The 18819-nt window shown below is 54.5% G+C and overlaps 8 protein-coding genes across 8 annotated transcripts; 3 read left to right on the top strand and 5 right to left on the bottom strand.

Moving 5' to 3' along the window:
• Window positions 1-562: 562 nt before the first annotated feature.
• W97_01086 (uncharacterized protein) lies at window positions 563-1742 on the bottom strand (the record flags this gene model as incomplete). The annotated part of the gene is made up of 2 exons (XM_007778995.1): window positions 563-585; window positions 656-1742. 2 exons carry the CDS (start codon window positions 1740-1742, stop codon window positions 563-565), a joined length of 1110 nt encoding a protein of 369 aa, XP_007777185.1.
• A 611-nt stretch (window positions 1743-2353) lies between these two features.
• W97_01085 (uncharacterized protein) lies at window positions 2354-3735 on the bottom strand (the record flags this gene model as incomplete). The annotated part of the gene is made up of 3 exons (XM_007778994.1): window positions 2354-2404; window positions 2463-3076; window positions 3141-3735. The coding sequence occupies 3 exons, from the start codon at window positions 3733-3735 to the stop codon at window positions 2354-2356; spliced, it is 1260 nt and encodes a 419-aa protein (XP_007777184.1).
• Window positions 3736-5058: 1323 nt separating this feature from the next.
• Window positions 5059-6417, bottom strand: W97_01084 (uncharacterized protein; the record flags this gene model as incomplete). The annotated part of the gene is made up of 1 exon (XM_007778993.1): window positions 5059-6417. One exon carries the CDS (start codon window positions 6415-6417, stop codon window positions 5059-5061), a length of 1359 nt encoding a protein of 452 aa, XP_007777183.1.
• Window positions 6418-6758: 341 nt separating this feature from the next.
• W97_01083 (uncharacterized protein) lies at window positions 6759-8162 on the bottom strand (the record flags this gene model as incomplete). Its single annotated transcript, XM_007778992.1, has 2 exons — window positions 6759-7879; window positions 8015-8162. The coding sequence occupies 2 exons, from the start codon at window positions 8160-8162 to the stop codon at window positions 6759-6761; spliced, it is 1269 nt and encodes a 422-aa protein (XP_007777182.1).
• Window positions 8163-8452: 290 nt separating this feature from the next.
• On the top strand, window positions 8453-9637 carry W97_01082 (uncharacterized protein; the record flags this gene model as incomplete). Its single annotated transcript, XM_007778991.1, has 3 exons — window positions 8453-8701; window positions 8757-9003; window positions 9066-9637. The coding sequence occupies 3 exons, from the start codon at window positions 8453-8455 to the stop codon at window positions 9635-9637; spliced, it is 1068 nt and encodes a 355-aa protein (XP_007777181.1).
• Window positions 9638-9963: 326 nt separating this feature from the next.
• W97_01081 (uncharacterized protein) lies at window positions 9964-14459 on the bottom strand (the record flags this gene model as incomplete). The annotated part of the gene is made up of 2 exons (XM_007778990.1): window positions 9964-10573; window positions 10630-14459. 2 exons carry the CDS (start codon window positions 14457-14459, stop codon window positions 9964-9966), a joined length of 4440 nt encoding a protein of 1479 aa, XP_007777180.1.
• Window positions 14460-14926: 467 nt separating this feature from the next.
• W97_01080 (uncharacterized protein) lies at window positions 14927-16615 on the top strand (the record flags this gene model as incomplete). The annotated part of the gene is made up of 1 exon (XM_007778989.1): window positions 14927-16615. One exon carries the CDS (start codon window positions 14927-14929, stop codon window positions 16613-16615), a length of 1689 nt encoding a protein of 562 aa, XP_007777179.1.
• Window positions 16616-17029: 414 nt separating this feature from the next.
• Window positions 17030-18769, top strand: W97_01079 (uncharacterized protein; the record flags this gene model as incomplete). Its single annotated transcript, XM_007778988.1, has 4 exons — window positions 17030-17075; window positions 17127-17811; window positions 18062-18114; window positions 18195-18769. 4 exons carry the CDS (start codon window positions 17030-17032, stop codon window positions 18767-18769), a joined length of 1359 nt encoding a protein of 452 aa, XP_007777178.1.
• Between the last annotated feature and the right edge of the window lie 50 nt (window positions 18770-18819).

Raw genomic sequence — 18819 nt, 5'->3', positions numbered from 1 at the left:
TCTCACTAATTGAGCTTGTCGAAGTCTTTCTTTCGCTCAGGCGTGGGGACCCCAACTACGATCTCAATGGCTATTTGCGCCGCATCTACTGTCCGCTCCGCCAACTCCTTCCTAATCTGGCGTTCAAGCTGGCTATGTTCGCTCCTTTTTCTTACGTACACACTGCTTGCTAAAAGCGCTGGGCCTTGATACACAGTTCGCGGCCGTTGAAGATACCAAATTGCCATTCGGCATGGCGCATCTCGTTTGCTTCTTTCGCTGCATATAGGAAGGCCGCATAGGGGACAAATCCGGCTTTTGGCGTATATCCTTGCGAGGGCCGGTTCGTGCCTTGTTGTTTTTACGCGTCGTGCTTCTACCCGGTGCGGTACGTAATAGAGATAGCTAATGTAATTGCACAACCGAGAATGTAGTTCGACTATAACCTGAAGCTTTCATCAAAGCCCATCTCTTGTTGAAAGTAGGCTGTCAGGAGTCCCCGGCAACCGGACAAGCTGTAGAAGTATTCCCAGCAAACGCATTCAACCGCTTCGCCTCTGGTGGCCAGCGATGTACATCCATCTCACAGGTAGCCTTTTCGAAAAGCTGTGACAGTAAGCAATGTGGAAGCTACGCACAGCACGGCAGTAGAAGACGCGGATAACATCACACTCACCTCCAGGAATCAACGCCGCAGCATACATAACCAGCGTAATCGGCACCAACTCATCCTCCGCATTCATACCAGCAGCACCACTCCCATCAGGCGTCGGCACCACACCCGCCCTCTCCCACGCCCCCGTGATCCTCTCCGCCTTCTCATCCCACTCCCTCCCCTCCATCGCACACCTCATCCCCATCGCAGTCCCAAACTCCCTAAACGCCAACCTCCTCCGAACCGGCCTCTCAAAATACCCCTCCTCAAACAACTCCCCCACATCCCTTGCCGCAGCCCTCACCAGCGCCTCCGCCCACTCTTCCCGCTCCTCCCGTGCCCCAAACCAATGCGCCGTCCACAGCGTCATGCCCAGATCGAGCGGATCGCTGCTGCTGTAGCCGCGCCATTTTGTGCGGACGATGCGCTCGTAGTCCGCGATCTCTGTTGCTAGGACTTGGCTCCCTGGCCCGTCGCTCTCCTGCAGTAGCCTAAAGACCACGTATCCATCCACCGGGTCCAGATTGCCCTCGCTGCCCACCAGCACCCTCTTTAGATCCATACTCATCTTCCACACCATGCGCGGCCGTGCGCTGAACCGCTCATACACAAACGCCGGATGAATCGCCTTCGCGAGCGCGATGGCTTGGTCGTTCCACCCCCTCCCCTCTTCCCCGCCAACAGCTCTGCCCAGCCGGTTGAGTCCAAACATCCACAGCGTGAGATAGTGGTGATACTGCCCATCCCCGTCACTTCCGCCCTCGGCCTCTTTGCCGATCCGCAGACCCCCGCCCAGCGGATTCCCTGGGCTGGCGCCCGGTAGGAGGCTACGCCCGTCCCGTGTACGGCCGAGCGTGCCATGTACGGCGGTCGCGAGACTGCGTGCGTAGGTTAGATAGGCTGGGGTAGAGGTTTCGCGGTAGAGAGTCAGGAAATTAAGGAGGCCGAAGGCGTCGGTCCAGAGGTAGCGGCCCTTGTGGCCGGCGGAGGCGGGCGGAGGAGTCCATGTGGTGGGATCGAGAGCGGGGGAGGATGGGGAGGGGATAGGGAAGCGGTATATGTGGTGGAGGGCGGTGGTGAATATGTCGAGTGTGGTCGGGGCGGTCATTTTTATTACAGGGCTTTTCAGGGTGGATGGGAAGAGTCTCTTGAGCATTCGAGGGGGTGGTGGGGTCGAGGCATTGATTGTTGGTAGATATTGATCGAGGTCGGAATGAAGTTTGGGTGGTGGTGAGAGGATTGGAGCTGCGGCAAGATGACGGATTTGTTGCTTCATGGTTGATCAGACCCTGAACAGCAGCAGAGCTCCCAAATCGCCTTTCCCTGGTCCCGGCGATCAACAGTTGATACAGTAAGAAAAGCATGGCAGATCATGGTTGTCGATGTTAGTCGGTCCTGGCTTACCGCTGTGTCTGGTAGATCACCAACCTCCTGTCTGTGCCGTTGAATGATACAGTATCTTGCCTACGGTTGGGTATACGCGATGAGCAAAACACGAAAGACGTAGCACACTGTTAGCCACTGCTACCCTTCTGCTCCATCAGTCAACGATCATCGAACAGCTACAAACAGCTTCGTGATGCATGAACATCAAGTCGCTTCCATCCGAGCGCTTCAGCAATGCAGCCTGAGCACGTATGCTACAATCCTACTTCTCAATCCTTTGTCACACTGCTGCCTGAACGCAATGCGTGACCGACATCAGGCTTTGCGGCGTCACTAACTGTCGATTTCATCGCGTCTAGTTATCATTTCTTCCATTGCATCCACCTAAAATCAGAGAGTCAGCCAACAATCACTCAAGGAAGAGCTGTCCAGTTGCGCTTACCACAGCGGGGGTCACCAGCCGGGCTCTCGGTTTGCTGCCATATGGCATGCCGATAAACGATATGGATTCGCCTTGCGAATTGTAATGAGGGGGCTCTATCAACGGCGGAAACAGCCTGCTGGGCTCTCCTGGGACGCTCTTTTGGGGCAGTTCCGGGACAACCGAACACTGGCCGGCTGGAGGCAGAGCCATTCGTACAAAGCGATCGTTGACCTTGCGTCGACTCGCATCCTGTTCTGCAACAAACTCCGCCCAAAGAGTATGCATCTCCTGTTGGATTTCAGCCATATCGTCCTTCCCGTCCGCCTCTCGTGCAACCCTCGCTCGGTGCAGAAGCCGTGTCAAAATGTTAGGCAGCCGTCCTGGTGGCTGATAGTTCCAAATGCGGTCGAACTGTTCTTCCGACTCCCCCCGCCGTGGTACTCCAAGTTTTCTCAGATCCCAGAGCAGGTCTTTGACGTCTTCGTATGTTTGCGCAAGCGGTGGCACTGGCGGCGCAGGGTCGTCGCTCGCCAACAGCTTCTCCCACTTCGACACGTAGGTTGCGAAAGTTTCGTCCTCCTCTCCAGGTTTGTAGTCTTTACTCGAAATTGCGTGCTCTCTGAACCTCAGAACTGCACCCTTGTAAGTTAGCCAACGTGCTTCCTGCAGCGAAACTGGATTCTGCAAATGTCATACCCTTGACCCCAGAGAGATCTGCCACCGGCTCGTAGTAGCCTGACGAGCCGGTGAGAATATCGTGAGGGGCTACAAAGTCAACTTCCGGGGTGTAACAGGTTCCAGTACGCTTGGTCCCAATGAAGTAAGCATCCAGGCGGTCAGATTCACTAACCACCCCGACTTGAATGTTATCGAGGCTGGGGCGGCATATATTACGCAAGCACATGAAGGGGTTAAGCAGGAATTCGGCTGCAGTAATGCTTTCTGGGTCTAACCACTCAATATTGAGCAGAGAAGCTCTCACCCTCAGCTCCTTGATGAAAGGAACTTCCTTGAGAATGCCGACAAGTCTCTGAACGTTATCGCGAACGTTGTAGAGACTAAGCTCTTCTTCCTCTCGATGTCCGAGCAGGTCGCTGAACCCGAGTCGGGAGACAAAGATGGATACGTGAAACTTGCGAATCCGAGCGAAAGGCAGCGAGAGCAAGTCAGTCCGCCAATCCTTGCTAGGCCGCGCTCCGATTTCAGCCTCAGAGGCGGTAAATGCCGTTTTGTTAGGAGTCCGAATTATCTCCTCAGATATCTGGAAGCAATACGGTACAGTCTCGTACATGATGCTGAAAGCCTCCTGGGAAATCTGGTGGTTCACAAGAAGTAAAGAGCGAAACGACGGCCGCTTCACCCGTAAGCGTGGGTGTTCAAACTTAGTGTTGTACTTCCTGTGCGCTACGTGAGGATATGGAAAGAGATATCCAAAGATCATTAGCCGGACCTCGGGTGGAAGCTTGAGTATATAGCAGGGCATCTGGTAGTTCTCGTGTTCCTTGCAGAGCCTGAAAAACAATCAGTGAGGCGGCCATCGATAGCTTCGTAGAACCCAAGGGGACCAGAAGATAACCATGCATTCGTGAATAATGCTACACCTCACAGACGGCGCTCTGTCAAAACTCGCCTCGAAGCTAGCCGTGAGAGGCTCTGTTCGGCTCAAAAATCAGACTACCGGCTACAGTTTCAGACGCTAGAGAGCTTGAGGCTTTTCAATAAACAAGAGCGCTATCATGATCGGTATCTTTGCTCTCCTGCAGTCGGCGATGTAATATTATTCACGAATGCATGACGATGTTTTCTTGCGGGAAACAAGCCACAGTTCGTATCTGTACTCACTGGAACTCCGGCGGATTCCATAAGATTCGACGTTCACACTTCTCTCCACATTGCGCAATCGCTTGACATTTCCCCCCGCGAATCCGGTAATCCTTGTGCGTCGCGCAAACAGGCAGGTAACCTCCTGTGGGCGTGATCCGGGATTTACGAGAACATCTTTGGCCAGCCTGCGTCGGGGCGTTGCATCTCCGGAGATCGGGGTTGTCTTTGTCGTGATGAGGACAGATCTCATGATGACTGGGTGCAGATACGGTCTTCAACCGCTTGGCCATGTTTGCTCCATATGTCCCACTGGAGGGCTCGGGTTCTTGACGATAGGGGACGGCTTGAAGTCTTGAGTGGGCCGCGACTTCGAAGCGCGATAGGGTCCGTGCGCTGGGCTGAAGTGACGTCGCCTTCACAGCTCTTCGCGTAAGCACGTGACAACTTGCCCGCTGCTAGACAGCTGTGATAACGTCGCGTTCACTGTTTCCCATCAGATGCACCGTAGTGCATGCTTGTGGTGTATACTCAATGCTATCTTGGTTTCCAGAACCATCTAGGATGTCCCGGGCAGGCAGACATCAGCGGTTGGAAATGCACGGTTACAGGGGAGTGATAGTTTTACTCTTCCGGATAAGCATCTTGCGCATTGAAGCATTGGTATCTGGCCAGAAGGAAGTTTGTAGTATGAATGCCGGGTTCTCGATATGAGGCCATGCGAGCCTGGCATACGCAGCTGCTCCATATTCAAAGGAGCGCCGGCCACTCTCATGGACGAGGACTTTCCTGGCTACACGTTGCCAGAAAGCCCTCCCAAAGCCTTCCGCCGCGCACTCATCTCCGCTAGAGCACCTTCTGCACTGGAAATCGCATGCTCCCCAGACTCCAGATGCTCCGTCACAAAAGCGTTCGTGCTCTGCGACGCCACTGAAGCTGCCGCCGCCCATGCCTTTGCATCCTTTGCGCCGGGCGTCACCAGATGGCTCTCATCGGCCAGCCGTTCGATGAGCTTGGTGTTCTCAGCTGTTGCGGTAGATAATTGGCGACGAACATAGGTTGACTGCTGCAGAAGCGACCGTTCGTCCTGGGAGATTTGGAGGAGGTGCGAGAAGTAGGGTAAAGCGTCATAGGCCTCGACATTCCGAGGTTTTGCACTCTTTGGCGCCTTAGTTGGGGAAGGGTGTTCTGTCAACTTTGGAGGAGATGCAGGCCGTTGAGGCTCGTGTCTGGTGGCTTCTATGGTTGCGATGATCGATTGACGAGCTGCCAGATACTGTCTATAGGTTTCTTGTATACGCATGAAGTATGGCTGAGCATCGTTTGGCAGTTTGCTTCCGTCTGATACTGGATCTCGTCCGTCCTGCCGTAAGTCTGGGCCGATCATTGCGGAGTCTTCAGAGATCTTTGCCAGTTCTCCCTCAATCCAACTGACCAATTCATCCCTAGCGCGTCGTAGTGCGTCAACCTGGGCTTCTAAGCTTGGTTCGACAGGGCTGCTTGCGTGCTGCTGGATCTCAGCCCGAGACCTGTTCGCCAGGTCCATGCGCTGCTTCGCTGCCAGCACTTCTTCTTTCAACCGGAAGACCAACTGCTCAACACTCGAGGCTTTGTCCTCCTGCTTGGGATACGCATGTGGCGGCTCCGGCGACTCGCCCAGGGTTTCTGTAATCATCGCTTTCACATCCGCTCGGGTTACGCTGGCGCTCGCGCTGGCAAGTTCATCTAAGCTCTGCTGGATCACTTGCAGCTTCTCGTACTGCTGCCGCTGGTGGAGAAGCGATATGTAGTTGCGAAGCTCGTCCTGGCCGGATCCAAATCCTAGAGACGGGGTTTCGTTTCTGAGGTTTGCTTCGCGCAGCTCATTCAGCTCCGCCGTTACGGTATCAAGTTGCTCCCGAGCGGCTGCATTGGCTTGTAAGGCTTCGATGTACCGCTTTCGAAGCCCGGTAAATTTTCCACTTAGTGTCTCCGCTGCCGAGTCGGCTGGAAGACTTGCCAATGTTAGATAGGAGAGATGCGTATCTCCGTTTGAGAGGTTGGAAACAAGTGATTCGATCAACAACTGGCGGATACGTAGAGTGTCTCGCCGTGTGTGTATGTACGGTGACAATGCTTCTTCTACAACCGGCAGTGGGCAGGGCAAAGCCATGGTCGATGGGCAGTCAAGCAGCTAGGTATTTGGTCAATTTTTTCATACCACAACAGAAGGCAAGGAGATGGGTAGTTATCACGATGTCACGTGAACGCGCGAAGAAGCGCCTTGAACATCCAGGTCGCAGTCACTCAACTTCCAACTTTGATGGTACAGACGCAAACTCTTTGTTGCACGTTGAAATCGCGTGTCCTTACTGCGTTCTCATCGACCGGCTCATGTCCATGAAGCCTCCCATCGTAGACCTTGATAACAAACCCACCTGCAGTATCTAACCTCTTCGCCTATCGCTATGATTGTAAAACAAACAAATCACGCTTCGAGTGCCGTTCTTGACCTCAGGCTACACTCATATGCGCCGCGTAAAACTCCGGATATTTGCTCTGGATCATCGTTGCAACCCTCTCTACCTCTTCCGCCAGACCTTGCACGTTGGCATCCCACTTCCTGATCTCCCTCCCCACAAGCCTTTCCGCTTGTCCTCGCTTCCTCTCCCCGCTTCCCTCGCCCTCAAAGAAGACGACGGCATCGATTTGATCGATATACCCTGCCAGACGGCCCTGCTCAATCATCTGCGCCGCATAGCCTTCTGCTCGGTCAGCATCCACACCTAGAAGATCACCAAGCTGTGCGATGCCGATATTGTTGTAGAGACGCGACGTAGCCAGAAGGTTGTGTTCGAGGACAGCCTTTTCTAACACTGTTGAGCCATCGGCGGTCTTTGCCAGCTGATGCGGTTGAAGCTTCGACGCGAAAGCGGCAACTTCCGAGGGCGAGAGCAGGCGGTCAAGAAAGATCTTCTCCAGGATGCTGAACTCTTCTACCTGGGAAGCGCGGTCGTCTTTGTATAACCTGGCCAAAGTTCTTGCCCGCTGCGGCCCAGCAGGCGCAAGAACGGCGCAAACAATGGCTGCAGACAGCGCCTGGAGCCGCTCCTCCTCGTCGACTATGCTCTCGAAGCTGATGCTGTGATAGCTCTGGCTGGCCTCGAGGAAACTTCGCTGCGAGTCAAGGATTCGCGCTTGACTCAACGCGAACTTCAGCCGCGTTTCCTTGTCTGTGACTTCAAAAAGGACATTCTTGACGCGGTTCAAGTAGCTCATAGCCGATGTGGGATCGTCTTCCTCGAGGTAGCACCTCACGATCCTTGTCCATATCTTCGCTTTGTCGTCCGCGGACACCGCTCGCTGACTGCTGTCCAAAGTGATGCTCTGTAGGACCTTCGCGGAGGAGGTGAAATCTTCCTGTGTCTCGTACGCGCTGGCTAGTATCTCTTTGATCTGGGTGTCTTGCTCTTCGTAGGACACGACCTTGGGCTGCAGGAGCTCTAACGCGTGCGTCCCCACCTCGATCTGGACATCGGGATTGTTCAATGACCGGAAGCGGGTTACGAAGGATGCAAGGAGAGGTCTCGAGGCTACGATGCCGAGGGACTCGCCGAGGAGAGATTCTAGGTAGGCTACTGCTCGGTCAGTGATGAGGTTGCATAAAGCATCTGTCACATGAAACGAGGAACAGCAGTGCCAGAGCCAGCACACAGATCTGACAAATGAGCCGAGAGACCGTTCCTTCATATCGAACAACGTTGGCGTACCTTGAAGATTGGATGCTAGAGTATCCGGCAAGCTAGTGGATACAATCTTGTCAAGCAGATCATTGTAGGCGGACGCTTTGTTGTTGTTGGGAGATGTTTCAAGGTCTTTCAAGGCGTTTGCTACCTCTGCAGAAGCGAGCGCAGGCATGTTGGTGCAGTTTGTTGTCAGGAAGGCCGAGTATCGAGATAAATCTGGGGAAGCACGGGAAGCCCAAGGTGTGATGGCGATCACACCGTTATCGATAAGCCGATGCTTGACATGACGGGGATCCTGAGCTTGACGGTTGCGGCTCTTTGCTCATACGGAGACCTCGAGCCCTATTCATTCATCCACTCCACCTCCACACTTCACCACCACATGCCCTTGATCAGCTGTCCAGTCTCTTCGAAGACGACACCATATCCTTAGCACGAACACCGCGACACTTCAGGCCCGGTATGGCAACGAACGTAACTAACGGCGTAAAGATGGAGGACGGCGAGTACATCAAGCTGGATCCAGATTCCTCGTCGCCAGCGCCTGTGCTAGACGACATAGACGTCTACGAAGACACCGGCGAGCTCTCAATCCCGCAAAACTTGACAAGGAATGGGTGGTTGGCTCGATTACCCGAAGAGCTTTGGGAGGTCCTAGAGAAAATCAGGGACGACGAACCGGTTCAGATAGGCACGCTGGCGGTATGGCAGGTAGACGGCGAGCAAAAAGCAAGTGGATAATTTCCGCCTTCTCCGTCTCTTCCAGACGCTGACCATCCCACAGAGCCGACTGATGCTGAGCCCATCACTGTCCATGCCTGCCAACCTGGAGAGGGAATACGAAATGCGGTTGACCAACGCAGCGTCCAGAAACACCTATGTCTTCTCCGAAAAGGACCAGGCCGACTTTAAAGCCGGTGTCTACCGTCGTGGTCCAAAACCAGGCTATCCACGCACCCAAGATCCCAACAACAGGGTCGACAAGAAAAGGCATGGTCGGACTATCATACCAAGTGGGTTCTTCTTCAGACACCCCAGGACGCCATTCTGCTCTATGACTGACACCAACCCCCAGAATCCACCGCCCTCGCCAGCGCAGTCCACCACGAACTAGCCGCCATCCCCATCCGCGACCCCTCGAAAGCGCCCGTACCCCCCCGCGCCCGCGCCCAAAAGATGGAAATCCACGACCTCCGCGACGAAAAAGCAATCAAGCAATCCGTCGCCCGCCGCGCCGACGCCTTCGAGAACATCGCGCAAGCCTCCAAGATCCGCAAGCGGCGCCCCCAGGACAACAAAGCCGTGCGCATCGGCGAGACGGAGCTGATCAACATGATCTTCGACGCGTTCAAGGAGTTCCAGTACTGGAGCCTCAAGGCGCTGCGGGATAGGACGAAGCAGCCGGAGTCGTATCTTAAGGAGACGCTGGATCAGATCGCGGTCATGGTACGCGGGGGCGCGTTTACGAATCTGTGGATGTTGAAGCCGGAGAATAGGGATTCGGTGTATGGGAATTTGGAGCCGCCTAAGGAGGCTGCACCGGAGGCTGAGGGTGTCGGAACGGACCAGGAAGGCGAGGGCGAGTTTGAGGATGATGTGGATCTTGGGGATGATGATGACGAGATGGTGGATGTTCTCCCTGCTTGAGTCTTGCATTGGTTCGTTGCATAGCGTGGCGTCTGGGCATTTGGAACGGGGGCGTAGGGGGTACGGCCAGGTTCTGCTATCGGTGCGTCGGAATCTGGCACGCGGTCGGATTCCTGGGATGGAAGTGGGTATTATTACCAGAGGAGCACACTTATCTGCTTCAACGATATCTTGGGAGCTACTAGCAGTCAAATATGTTTTGTACATCCTGATACCTACTAGACATGGAACCCTGGTAGAACTTTCCCAGCGCCCATGAGTCATCCACGCCGCCGTACAATCTACACGAAAGTCTACTGAACAATGATCATCGTCCCCCAATTACTTCAAGCCTCCTCATCGCTATCCTCCCCCAACAACTCCCCCTCATCCGGATCAACAACCGCATAATCCCCCCTCCCAGTCGCAAACGAGCTCCTGCTCGTATACGTCCTACCACCATACCCCCCGGCGCCGCCCACCCTCCCCTTCACGCTCCGCCACAAGCTCCCAACCAACAGCGGAATCGCGCCCACGACCGCCACGACCCCCGCAACAGCCGCAACCGGCCACCTGACCCACGCACTCCCACTATCAAAGCTCGGCGCCGCGTCCCCGAGCCGAATCTGCCCAAACTTACCATCCCAGTTGCGATACACATACCACCCGATCCCTGCCGCTGCGGCAAAGGGGATTATAATAGCAAAGAAGAGACCCAGCCCGCTGAGACCGCGCTTTTCGGTGAACTCCTCTTCGTGGCCCGGGCAGGGGTGGGGGGTGCTGACGTCCATCTCGAGACCACCAATGCAGGTCGTTATCGGGATCCGCCGGTAGCCGGTCGTGTCGTAATACTCGACCAGATCTGGCTTCTCCTTACAGATGCGCTCGGGATTCGCCGGCTCGAGACCATGAACCAGGACGCAGGAACCTTCGTTTGCGCGTTGGTAGTTGTAGTCGCTGGGAGGGGTTAGCATCAAGAAACGAAAGGGGGGCAGATTGCAGAGAGAGCTTACCACTCAAAGTCCTCCCGGGTGCACTCGCAGTTCTTCTTGATGTTGTGCAGCTTGGCGATCGGGTTGCGGTCGTTGCGACATTGAGACTCGAGCTTCTTGCGGTGGTACTGGGAGACGTGTCCGAAAAGGCAATTGTCTTTCTGCTTCGGGTGCCGGGGCTCCCATAGGTAGTAATCACTGTCAGGTGCCTCTGGGTTTTTTTCATCAAGGTGGCATTGCTTGCTGCGCTCCTTGAGGCCCGAGAAGTCAAGGTTGATGGTGACGAGGTTGGCGCTGCTGCTAGTGTCCTTGCCCCAGAGTAAGAAGTTAAGGGAGTTGTCGCTTGGGACAGTAGAGATGGCCGCGATTTGCATCTTCTGCTCGCTGAACTGATGCTCGGTCCAGTGATCGCCTTCGTCGAGCGTGTAGTAGACGATGTTGGTCGGGACTTCCTCCTGCACAATGACGATGACTGAACCTTGGTCACCATACTCCCACATAAAGGTGCCCTTCATCACTTCGAGCCATGTGATGCCACCATCCCGGGTGATGTATGTGTTGCCCTCCTTGCGCTGTCCTAAGGTCGCGCCGACATTACCAACGGCCATCATGAGTCCGACTGCGGTGGGCGAAGAGAAACCATTCCGAACATCTTTACGCTCGGTGTACCCATGGAGATGCAGTGAGCATTTCTCCTTGCCAGCGCCAGCGCAGGGGTAGTCCTTGCCCTCGTTGTCTTTATCGGGGCGTGGAATATAATCCCAGTCAGCGCCGTCGTTATGCGTGATGATGGACTTGAGCTGCTTTGCCGCTCCCTTAGTCTCTACATCTTTGACATTGTCGACGACATTAATGAGCGCGACCCCCTCTAGGCCGAGCATCTTCTCGAAGTCAACATAGCCATCTTTGTCTCGGTTGACAAAATTGGCGCTGAGAACGTACGACGTTCCGTTACTGTTGCTCTTGATGATGGTGCCATACTCTTGATCCTTGACGCCATTGATCGTAACGTGCAGGAAGACAGCGTGAGTAGAGCTATCCAAGACAGTGTAGGCCTGCGAATGCTCTACCTGGAAGCCATGCGGGAAGTGTGCATGAGCGAAAGTTTTGCCGTCGACGCTAGCTTGGACCTTCAGCCACTTGCGGTCCTCGGTCCTCTGCGCCACGACAACGTATTCTGCCATCGTCGCAAAGTTGACCACGTCTTGCAGCTCCACATGCTTGTGTTCAAACCAGTCCTCGCTGGAGATGAGTTGCTTCGGCTTGCTTGTGTCTTCGTCCTGATACTGCTGGCAGTACACCAATTTATCGCTGCCCTGGCGGCGGTCCCTCCACATGAACTGGCACTTGGTTGTGAACTTGAGCAATGTTTTCCATGACGAGTCCTCCCCACCCTTGGTGGAAGCATACGACACCGCGTGACAGGTGCCTGAAGATGCTTTACAATCCTGAGCGCCGGCAAAGATCAGCCAATCCTTTTGCGTCGGATGGAATTGAAGAACCTGCTGGTCCGCGTTCGGAGGCTCGGGTGCGTTGAAGGAGTGAAGCTTGTTTAGTGCACGCTCTTTCGAGTACCAGATTCTCTTGGTTGGAGTGATGAAGTAGATATCGTCACTCTGATACGGGTTTGGATAGATGGCCGACACTTTGTCATCGTCGACTTCCGCTTTTTTCCAGGTCTTCCCATGGTCGTGGCTAATGTGGGCTACGCGGTCAGTTGTAAGCATGACTACGGTCTCATCGGTCCCATCTTGGGAATCCTTTCTTTCAAGATACCAGTATTCTTCAAAGCCTCCGGTTTTGAATTCTGTGATCTTGGTGACAATCTGACCGGTCGCGGGCGTATGCTTGGTATCGCCACATCTTCGTTCCACCGGTTCATCCAGCTTCACGTCAGCCTTCTTACACTGGTTTCCAGGGATGAGTCTCCAGCCTGAAGGGCCCTTGAAGGTGTCTTCCGGCTTCTTGCATTCTCCCTCAGGGGCAGGCACCGGCACGGCAGGAACACATTTCTTGTTACTGTCGTCCCACTCCGCTTTGAAGTTGTAATCGCACTCGAAGTCTTCCTTTGTGCATTCGCAGATTTCCCACTCTGGGACAGGATCCTGGAAGTCTGCTTCGACGAAACAGTCCTTGTCCGCCTTCCTTCTACGGTAGGACTGCGTTCGGCCCATTATACACGTCTTCTTTCCGTTCTTGTCAACGCGAGCCGGCCACATCTCGAAATCGTCTTTCTCGCACTTGCGTGCATGCATCTCCTCGAAATTGATTGAGTAGATATGGTACTCTGTACTCTTGCCCTTGCCTTTGGTCGCAATCATAATGAACTTGAGGCTGGTAGAATCCGGAACAGTTGTCAATTCGTGAGCGCGGATCTTGTCATCAAGCGAGACCTGTTCCCACTTTCCTCCGTGGTCGAGCGAGTAGGAGAACCCTTCGGTGTGGCCCTCGTCGTAAACTGCAACTAGCACCGCCCCTTTATCTCCGATTTCATACTTGTGAGCTTCCTTCAGGGCACGCTTCCAGGTAACACCAGCGTCATCAGAGACGTACAGGTCGCCTTCGCTGTATGGCTTCAAGTATTTCCCAGTATTCCCTACTCCCATAACGATGCCAGGAGCCGGACTGGAGAAGACCCGGCCGACGTTTCGCTGATCGGTAACCGAGTGTAGGTGTAAGTCCTCGTCACCAGCTTTGAGAGCCTGAAACGTCCTCCCATCGTCGAAGCTGATCCTTGACTGGACCTCCTTCTCCACGAACCAGGAGTCCTTGACCTTGTCCGCATTGGAAACGATATTGATCAGTACTATACCCTGGATGTTCGTCATCTTCTCAAAATCGACGAACCCGGCTTCGTTCCTGTTTGTGTTCCGAATGTTACGCGTGAAGTAGGTTCCATTGGAGTTGCTAGTGTACAGCTCGCCAATAGCTGCATACTTGTTCGTCATCACATCGACCTGGATGCTGTAATTCGTAGACTCCAATACGGTGTACGCATCCTGCTCCAGCTTTTGACCAAACTCCGCTTTGTGCCATGTTTTGGTGTCGTCGGTGACGTACAACGCAAGTTCGTCCGTGCCTTCCGATTTAGCAGCCGCCACAAGGTAGCCTTTGACAGCGGCCATATTGACCAAGCCTGCAACAACCCTGTCTCCGGCAAGCTCAGGCTCCACCGCCTGGTTGTCTTTGAAGTAGTCGTCCGTCAGGAGAAGCCTGAAATCGCTGGTACGATGAGAGTATTTGCCCTCCACTATACACAGTATACGATTGGCGTCGGAGGTGGCGTCTCCCGTTGAGAAGGAGTCGGTGCCTTTTGCCCACGCGCACATCTTGCGCTTGTCCGTGAGCTTGTACATAGTGTCGAATCCATCCTTGGTGTACCAAGTTGTGCCGATGCAGGTGTAGAAGTCGCACTCGTCGCCGCCGTGGAATAGTATCTTATCCGGGTCGTCGGCGTGGAAGCTGATAGGCAGCGAGAACGGGTCGTTCTTGGGGGATGCATCGGTCTTGAACTCCTTCCAGCTCTTCCCCTGATCCTTCGTGATCCAGTGTCTTTTCTTCCGACCCAGCGCAACAGCAAGCTTGCCGTTGAAAGGGTGCTTTAGCACCGCATAAGGTTCGCCTTGAGGTATATCCTCTATCACCGACCATTCTGCCCCGGAATCCGTGGATCGCCAGACAACACCGCGGTCGAACTCGGTGACCAAGACAACATCGGAATCATCGAAGTAGAACAGGTTGCCGGGCTGTGTCTCGAACTTGTGTGATGTGACGGCTGGTGCATCCTTCTTGGCTATAGATGCTGCCACCAGCAGCAGCGCTGGCAGCAGTACGCTCCGTAGTAATTTCATCTTGTGTGAACATCGAGTTGCAGGAGTTGTTGACAGCTGGCTCAATACGAGTACTGCAGCTTCCAGGAGCCGATACGCCACAGCCTTATCGCCGGCCGCGCTGATCCATGCGGCTGACGCTCTCCTAGCGCGGCTGAGGGTCAAAGGTACGGAACGTTTTGCACGTGGATTGTAACTGCCCGCCGCGGCATGTAAGTCTGAGGTTCAGTCCGGCACTGAGCGAGGAAGACGTCAAGCTGCCAGGAAAGTATTGGTGGAACATATAGAGATCAGATTAATATGTACATCCAAGGTAAAGAACTACCGCCGAGGTAAAGCAGGTGCTCAAGGCTATTTTGGCTTCCGCTGCCCTGCATCATTGCAGCACTTGGCCGTGACAGGTAGGAGCAGTTCCCCCTCGAACCTAGTTAATGTCTATCTATCTCTCTCTCTTCTAACTATCTACGCTACTGTGAAGAGTCCACATAATGTCTCAGCACTGGCTTGATCGTTACGCCAGCGGCTTTCACGCGTGGCAAGACACCAATTCGAACGGCAGGCGGGTCTTCAGGCGAAGGATAGGCGTGGTAGAATCAGCATTTCACACCGATGGCACCGACTATGAGGGAAGGGCTGATGTCAATGCCTTTCTGATACTCGATGCCCGCAGCACGTTGAGCGCCGAATCGCTACGCGAGAGAGTGCTTCTTGCCTGGGCAAGCCTCCGATTGCAACATGCCCTCCTGCTTGCCAAAGTAGAGTGTCAGGCTTCGGGGGATTGTTTCGTTATTGAGCCACCGGTGGACTATCCAGAAGCTCTGGCAACAGCAGGAAACCAGCTTGTCTTCATTGATGACCATTACTTGGATGCGGATGCCGAAGACTTCTACCGTCATGCCCTCAATACCGGCAGAGTACTGGATGCTGAACACTCGCTGTCGCGGCTCTTCATCCTGCCGCCAAGGTTCTCAGAAAACAAGACAGACCAGTTCCAGGCCATACTGATAGCCGCTCACGAGATCACCGACGGCCTCGCCATGTACAATTGGCAGCAGCACTTCATGCGCCTCCTGAACGCCTCGAATGGGGACCTTCAGACTAGTATAGAGCAGAACAGACTTCCCGAACGGTTATGGGCCTGCCTACCGCCCGCCCAAGAAGATCTGTATCCCCCTGTCGCAGGCAATGTTGCCAGACAACGCTGGTACTGGGCCATCGTCCGGATACTGAGGCATGTTCGCAAACCGCTGCCTCAGGGGCTCACGAATCCTCTGCGAAGGGACCAAAGGTACGACACTGCTACAGAGATGCCACCGAACTACGCGGCCATTCTCAACTACTCACCGAACCGCAAGCCGCCACTAAACACATTTTTCGTTGGCCTCACACTGCCACAAACCGCTTCCCACCGCCTCCAACAGCTTGTGCGAGACGCAAACGCTAGCGTAGGCGCTGGATGCTTCGCCCTCGTAGGCCTCGCGATGATGGAGCTTTACGAAAAGCAGCACCCCTCAGTCCCGCTAGCGGATCGAAAACCGTTCGTAGCAGCGTTCCCGCTGAACCCAAGACCATTCTTTGGCTACAACGGCCCCGCCGACTCTTGCATGCTGGCCTTCAGCGACGGTATCGTCATGCCATTCCTCTCTTCCTCCTTGCCCGTTGAGGGGCGCTTCAGACTGCTGGCTAAGATTGCACATCGACAGCTACGCATATACCAGAAACGGCTTCGAGATCCGGAGCTGAATCTGGGCATGAGTTCTCACAATCCCGCGCGCATGATCGCGACGAACTACATCGCAGCGGTTGAGCGAGCTGAGACAAAGCTGCCTCCTGAACGACGTACCGGGATGAATCCACAGGGCGCGTATCCGGCCACCTATAACTTCGGCAGCGCAACCTGCGGTGTCAGCTCGGTGGGCTCGGTAAAGGACTTGCTGAGTCCGGGCATGTTCGACTTGAGCAAAGAGCCGGAGAATGGGTTGGTGGCGGATTACCGAAGCCTGCGGTCAGTGGTGAGAGCTAGGGATAATGAGTTTCTGGTTGGGAGTGCTGGCGACAATACTGGCATCCACTTTTTTGTATCCTATGATGGGAATGCCGTTCCTGAGGAGAAAGCTCAGGAGTGGAAGGCGAAGATGGAGGTGTTACTCGAGCCCGGGGAGAGATCGAGGCTATAAGCATGGCAATATGTAGCCACTTCTCTTGATACATGAAAGGAAGGACTTGCTCCGTCAGCGTTCAGCAGAAACCCACTGGTGTTTATCCTAGCCGCAGCACTGGTAGTCAGTGCTATGAAAAGTTCCCGAAGCGTTAAGCCCAAACTCGGCTGAATTGAACCGAAAGCTAAATGGTATTCACTATGTTCGGGGTTCGGAGTGACAAAGGTTGTGTGAATGTTCCGGATTAGGAAGTCCCGAGTCGGAACAAGCTGACGTAAGCGGCAAAAGACCGCGGGCCGTCTTCTTTGTGACCCGCATTCCACCCATCAACTGACAACGCCGCAAACGCAAACAAGACAGCGCGAATAGACACAGAACTTCGTCTGATCTCCGTCATAGCTAACCTCGCTAACAAGCAGAAAACTCTTCAGAATGTCCGAAGAGAGGGATCTTCAAGCAAAGATCGCAGCTCTGTCAGGTAGGACGATCAAAGTCTGGTTGACACGCACAGCTAACCAAGATTCTTCAGGCCGCATAAACCTCCACAAGCAAGCTACAGGAATCCCTCCACAGGACCAAACGTACGGTCACGGATATGGACGAGGCGCTACGAACTGGCTTCCTCAGCGAGGGACACCATATGGATACTCTCGTGGTCGAGGCGGCGCGAAGCCCGTGCCACCAGTGCATCGGAATCGCAAGCTTATCTTGAACAACTCACCACCCGTACCAGATGCTACGCCAGGGGACACCTCAGAACGAGATGATGGCGCATTGTCATCAGGTGCCGGAAACAAGGCGCCAGCTTTCGTGACCAAACAGGGCAGGCACATGCAGCTCATCAACAATTCTATATACGACAAGTTCAGCCAAGAACGGGCCAAGGCGATGCAAGAGAGCTTCGAACAGCGAAAACTTCAACGTAACGAACGAGAGCTGGCTAGGCTTGGCAAGCATTTCCAACTCACCTCCGCACCGTATCACCCAGGTCATACTGCAACGGAAGCCCCTTCTCACGTCATCAACGTAGGAGACCTGCGCTTTCGAGTTACAGACGGCGGCAGCAAGCTTATCCGGCTTACTGGTACGTCCTCTTGTCCCGACGACGAGGCCGCCTCTCACTTCGCAGATGATGCGACCGTTGGCGCCAAGACGACCCCGAGACAGACCAAAATCGGCGGAGTGACCTTCGTCAGGAGTAAGCACGGCAACTTGTACCGTGCTGGACTAGTAAAAACCCGAAGGCAAGTGCGCCAGACGACAGGCATCGGTCGCAACCTCTCAAAGCATGCGATATATTGAAGTCCCCCTTGTACGACTGAGGAGCAGGTCTTCACGTCAGAAGTGTTGGTGAAACACGTCGCGACAAATGAGACCATCTCTTGTTGCAACGCGTTTCTAGCCTGACTGGCACTTCTAAGCTCACAATTACAGTCTAATGCTCAGATGGCTGACATCTTCTAGGGGCAAGAATATCATAAAATCCGAACAACCTTGTCCAAGGTTCACGTCAACTGGTATTTCCTATTCTCGACTGCGCTTCTGGATACAACATCCGGTGGGTATCCCTGGAGCATAGCTGACACCGACAACGCAGGTACCTGTCCCGAAGGACCCCATTGTCGTTTCGTTCACGACCCGAACAAGGTCGCTATCTGCAAGGACTATCTTGCGAAGGGCGCCTGCCTTGCCGGCGATGCCTGTGACCTTTCCCACGACCCTACGCCCAACCGTGTCCCAGCATGCTTGCATTTCCTTCGTGGCAATTGCACGAATGACAGCTGCCGCTATGCCCATATACGAGTCAATCCCGGAGCCCCAGTGTGCCGCGTATTCGCGACCTTGGGATATTGCGAGAAGGGCGCAGAGTGTGCCGACAAGCATGTATTTGAATGCCCTGACTATGCTAACAAAGGTCTTTGCCGCAACAACAAGTGCCGTCTTCCGCATGTTGATAGAGCTGGCCAAATCCGCAAGCGCACCGCTCAATCGTCCGCCACGTCGTCACCGGAGGCTGGATCCTCAGATCTATCCAGCGATGAGGACTTCGACGAGATTGGCAGCGACGACGTGGACTCTGATGGCTTTCAGGAGGATATGCGGATGCAGGATACCAACGACGGCGGTCACGAGCTCACCCAGCAGCGGGACTTTGTGGCCTTTGGATCCTGAATGTAAGTTCTGGCTACTCTTGAAGGCGCTTTGGGCGCTTTACGGCGCTT

Source organism: Coniosporium apollinis (genome assembly GCF_000281105.1).
Source record: "Coniosporium apollinis CBS 100218 chromosome Unknown supercont1.4, whole genome shotgun sequence".
Classification (NCBI taxonomy): Eukaryota; Fungi; Ascomycota; class Dothideomycetes; genus Coniosporium; species Coniosporium apollinis.
This window is presented reverse-complemented; position numbering and strand designations above follow the sequence as displayed.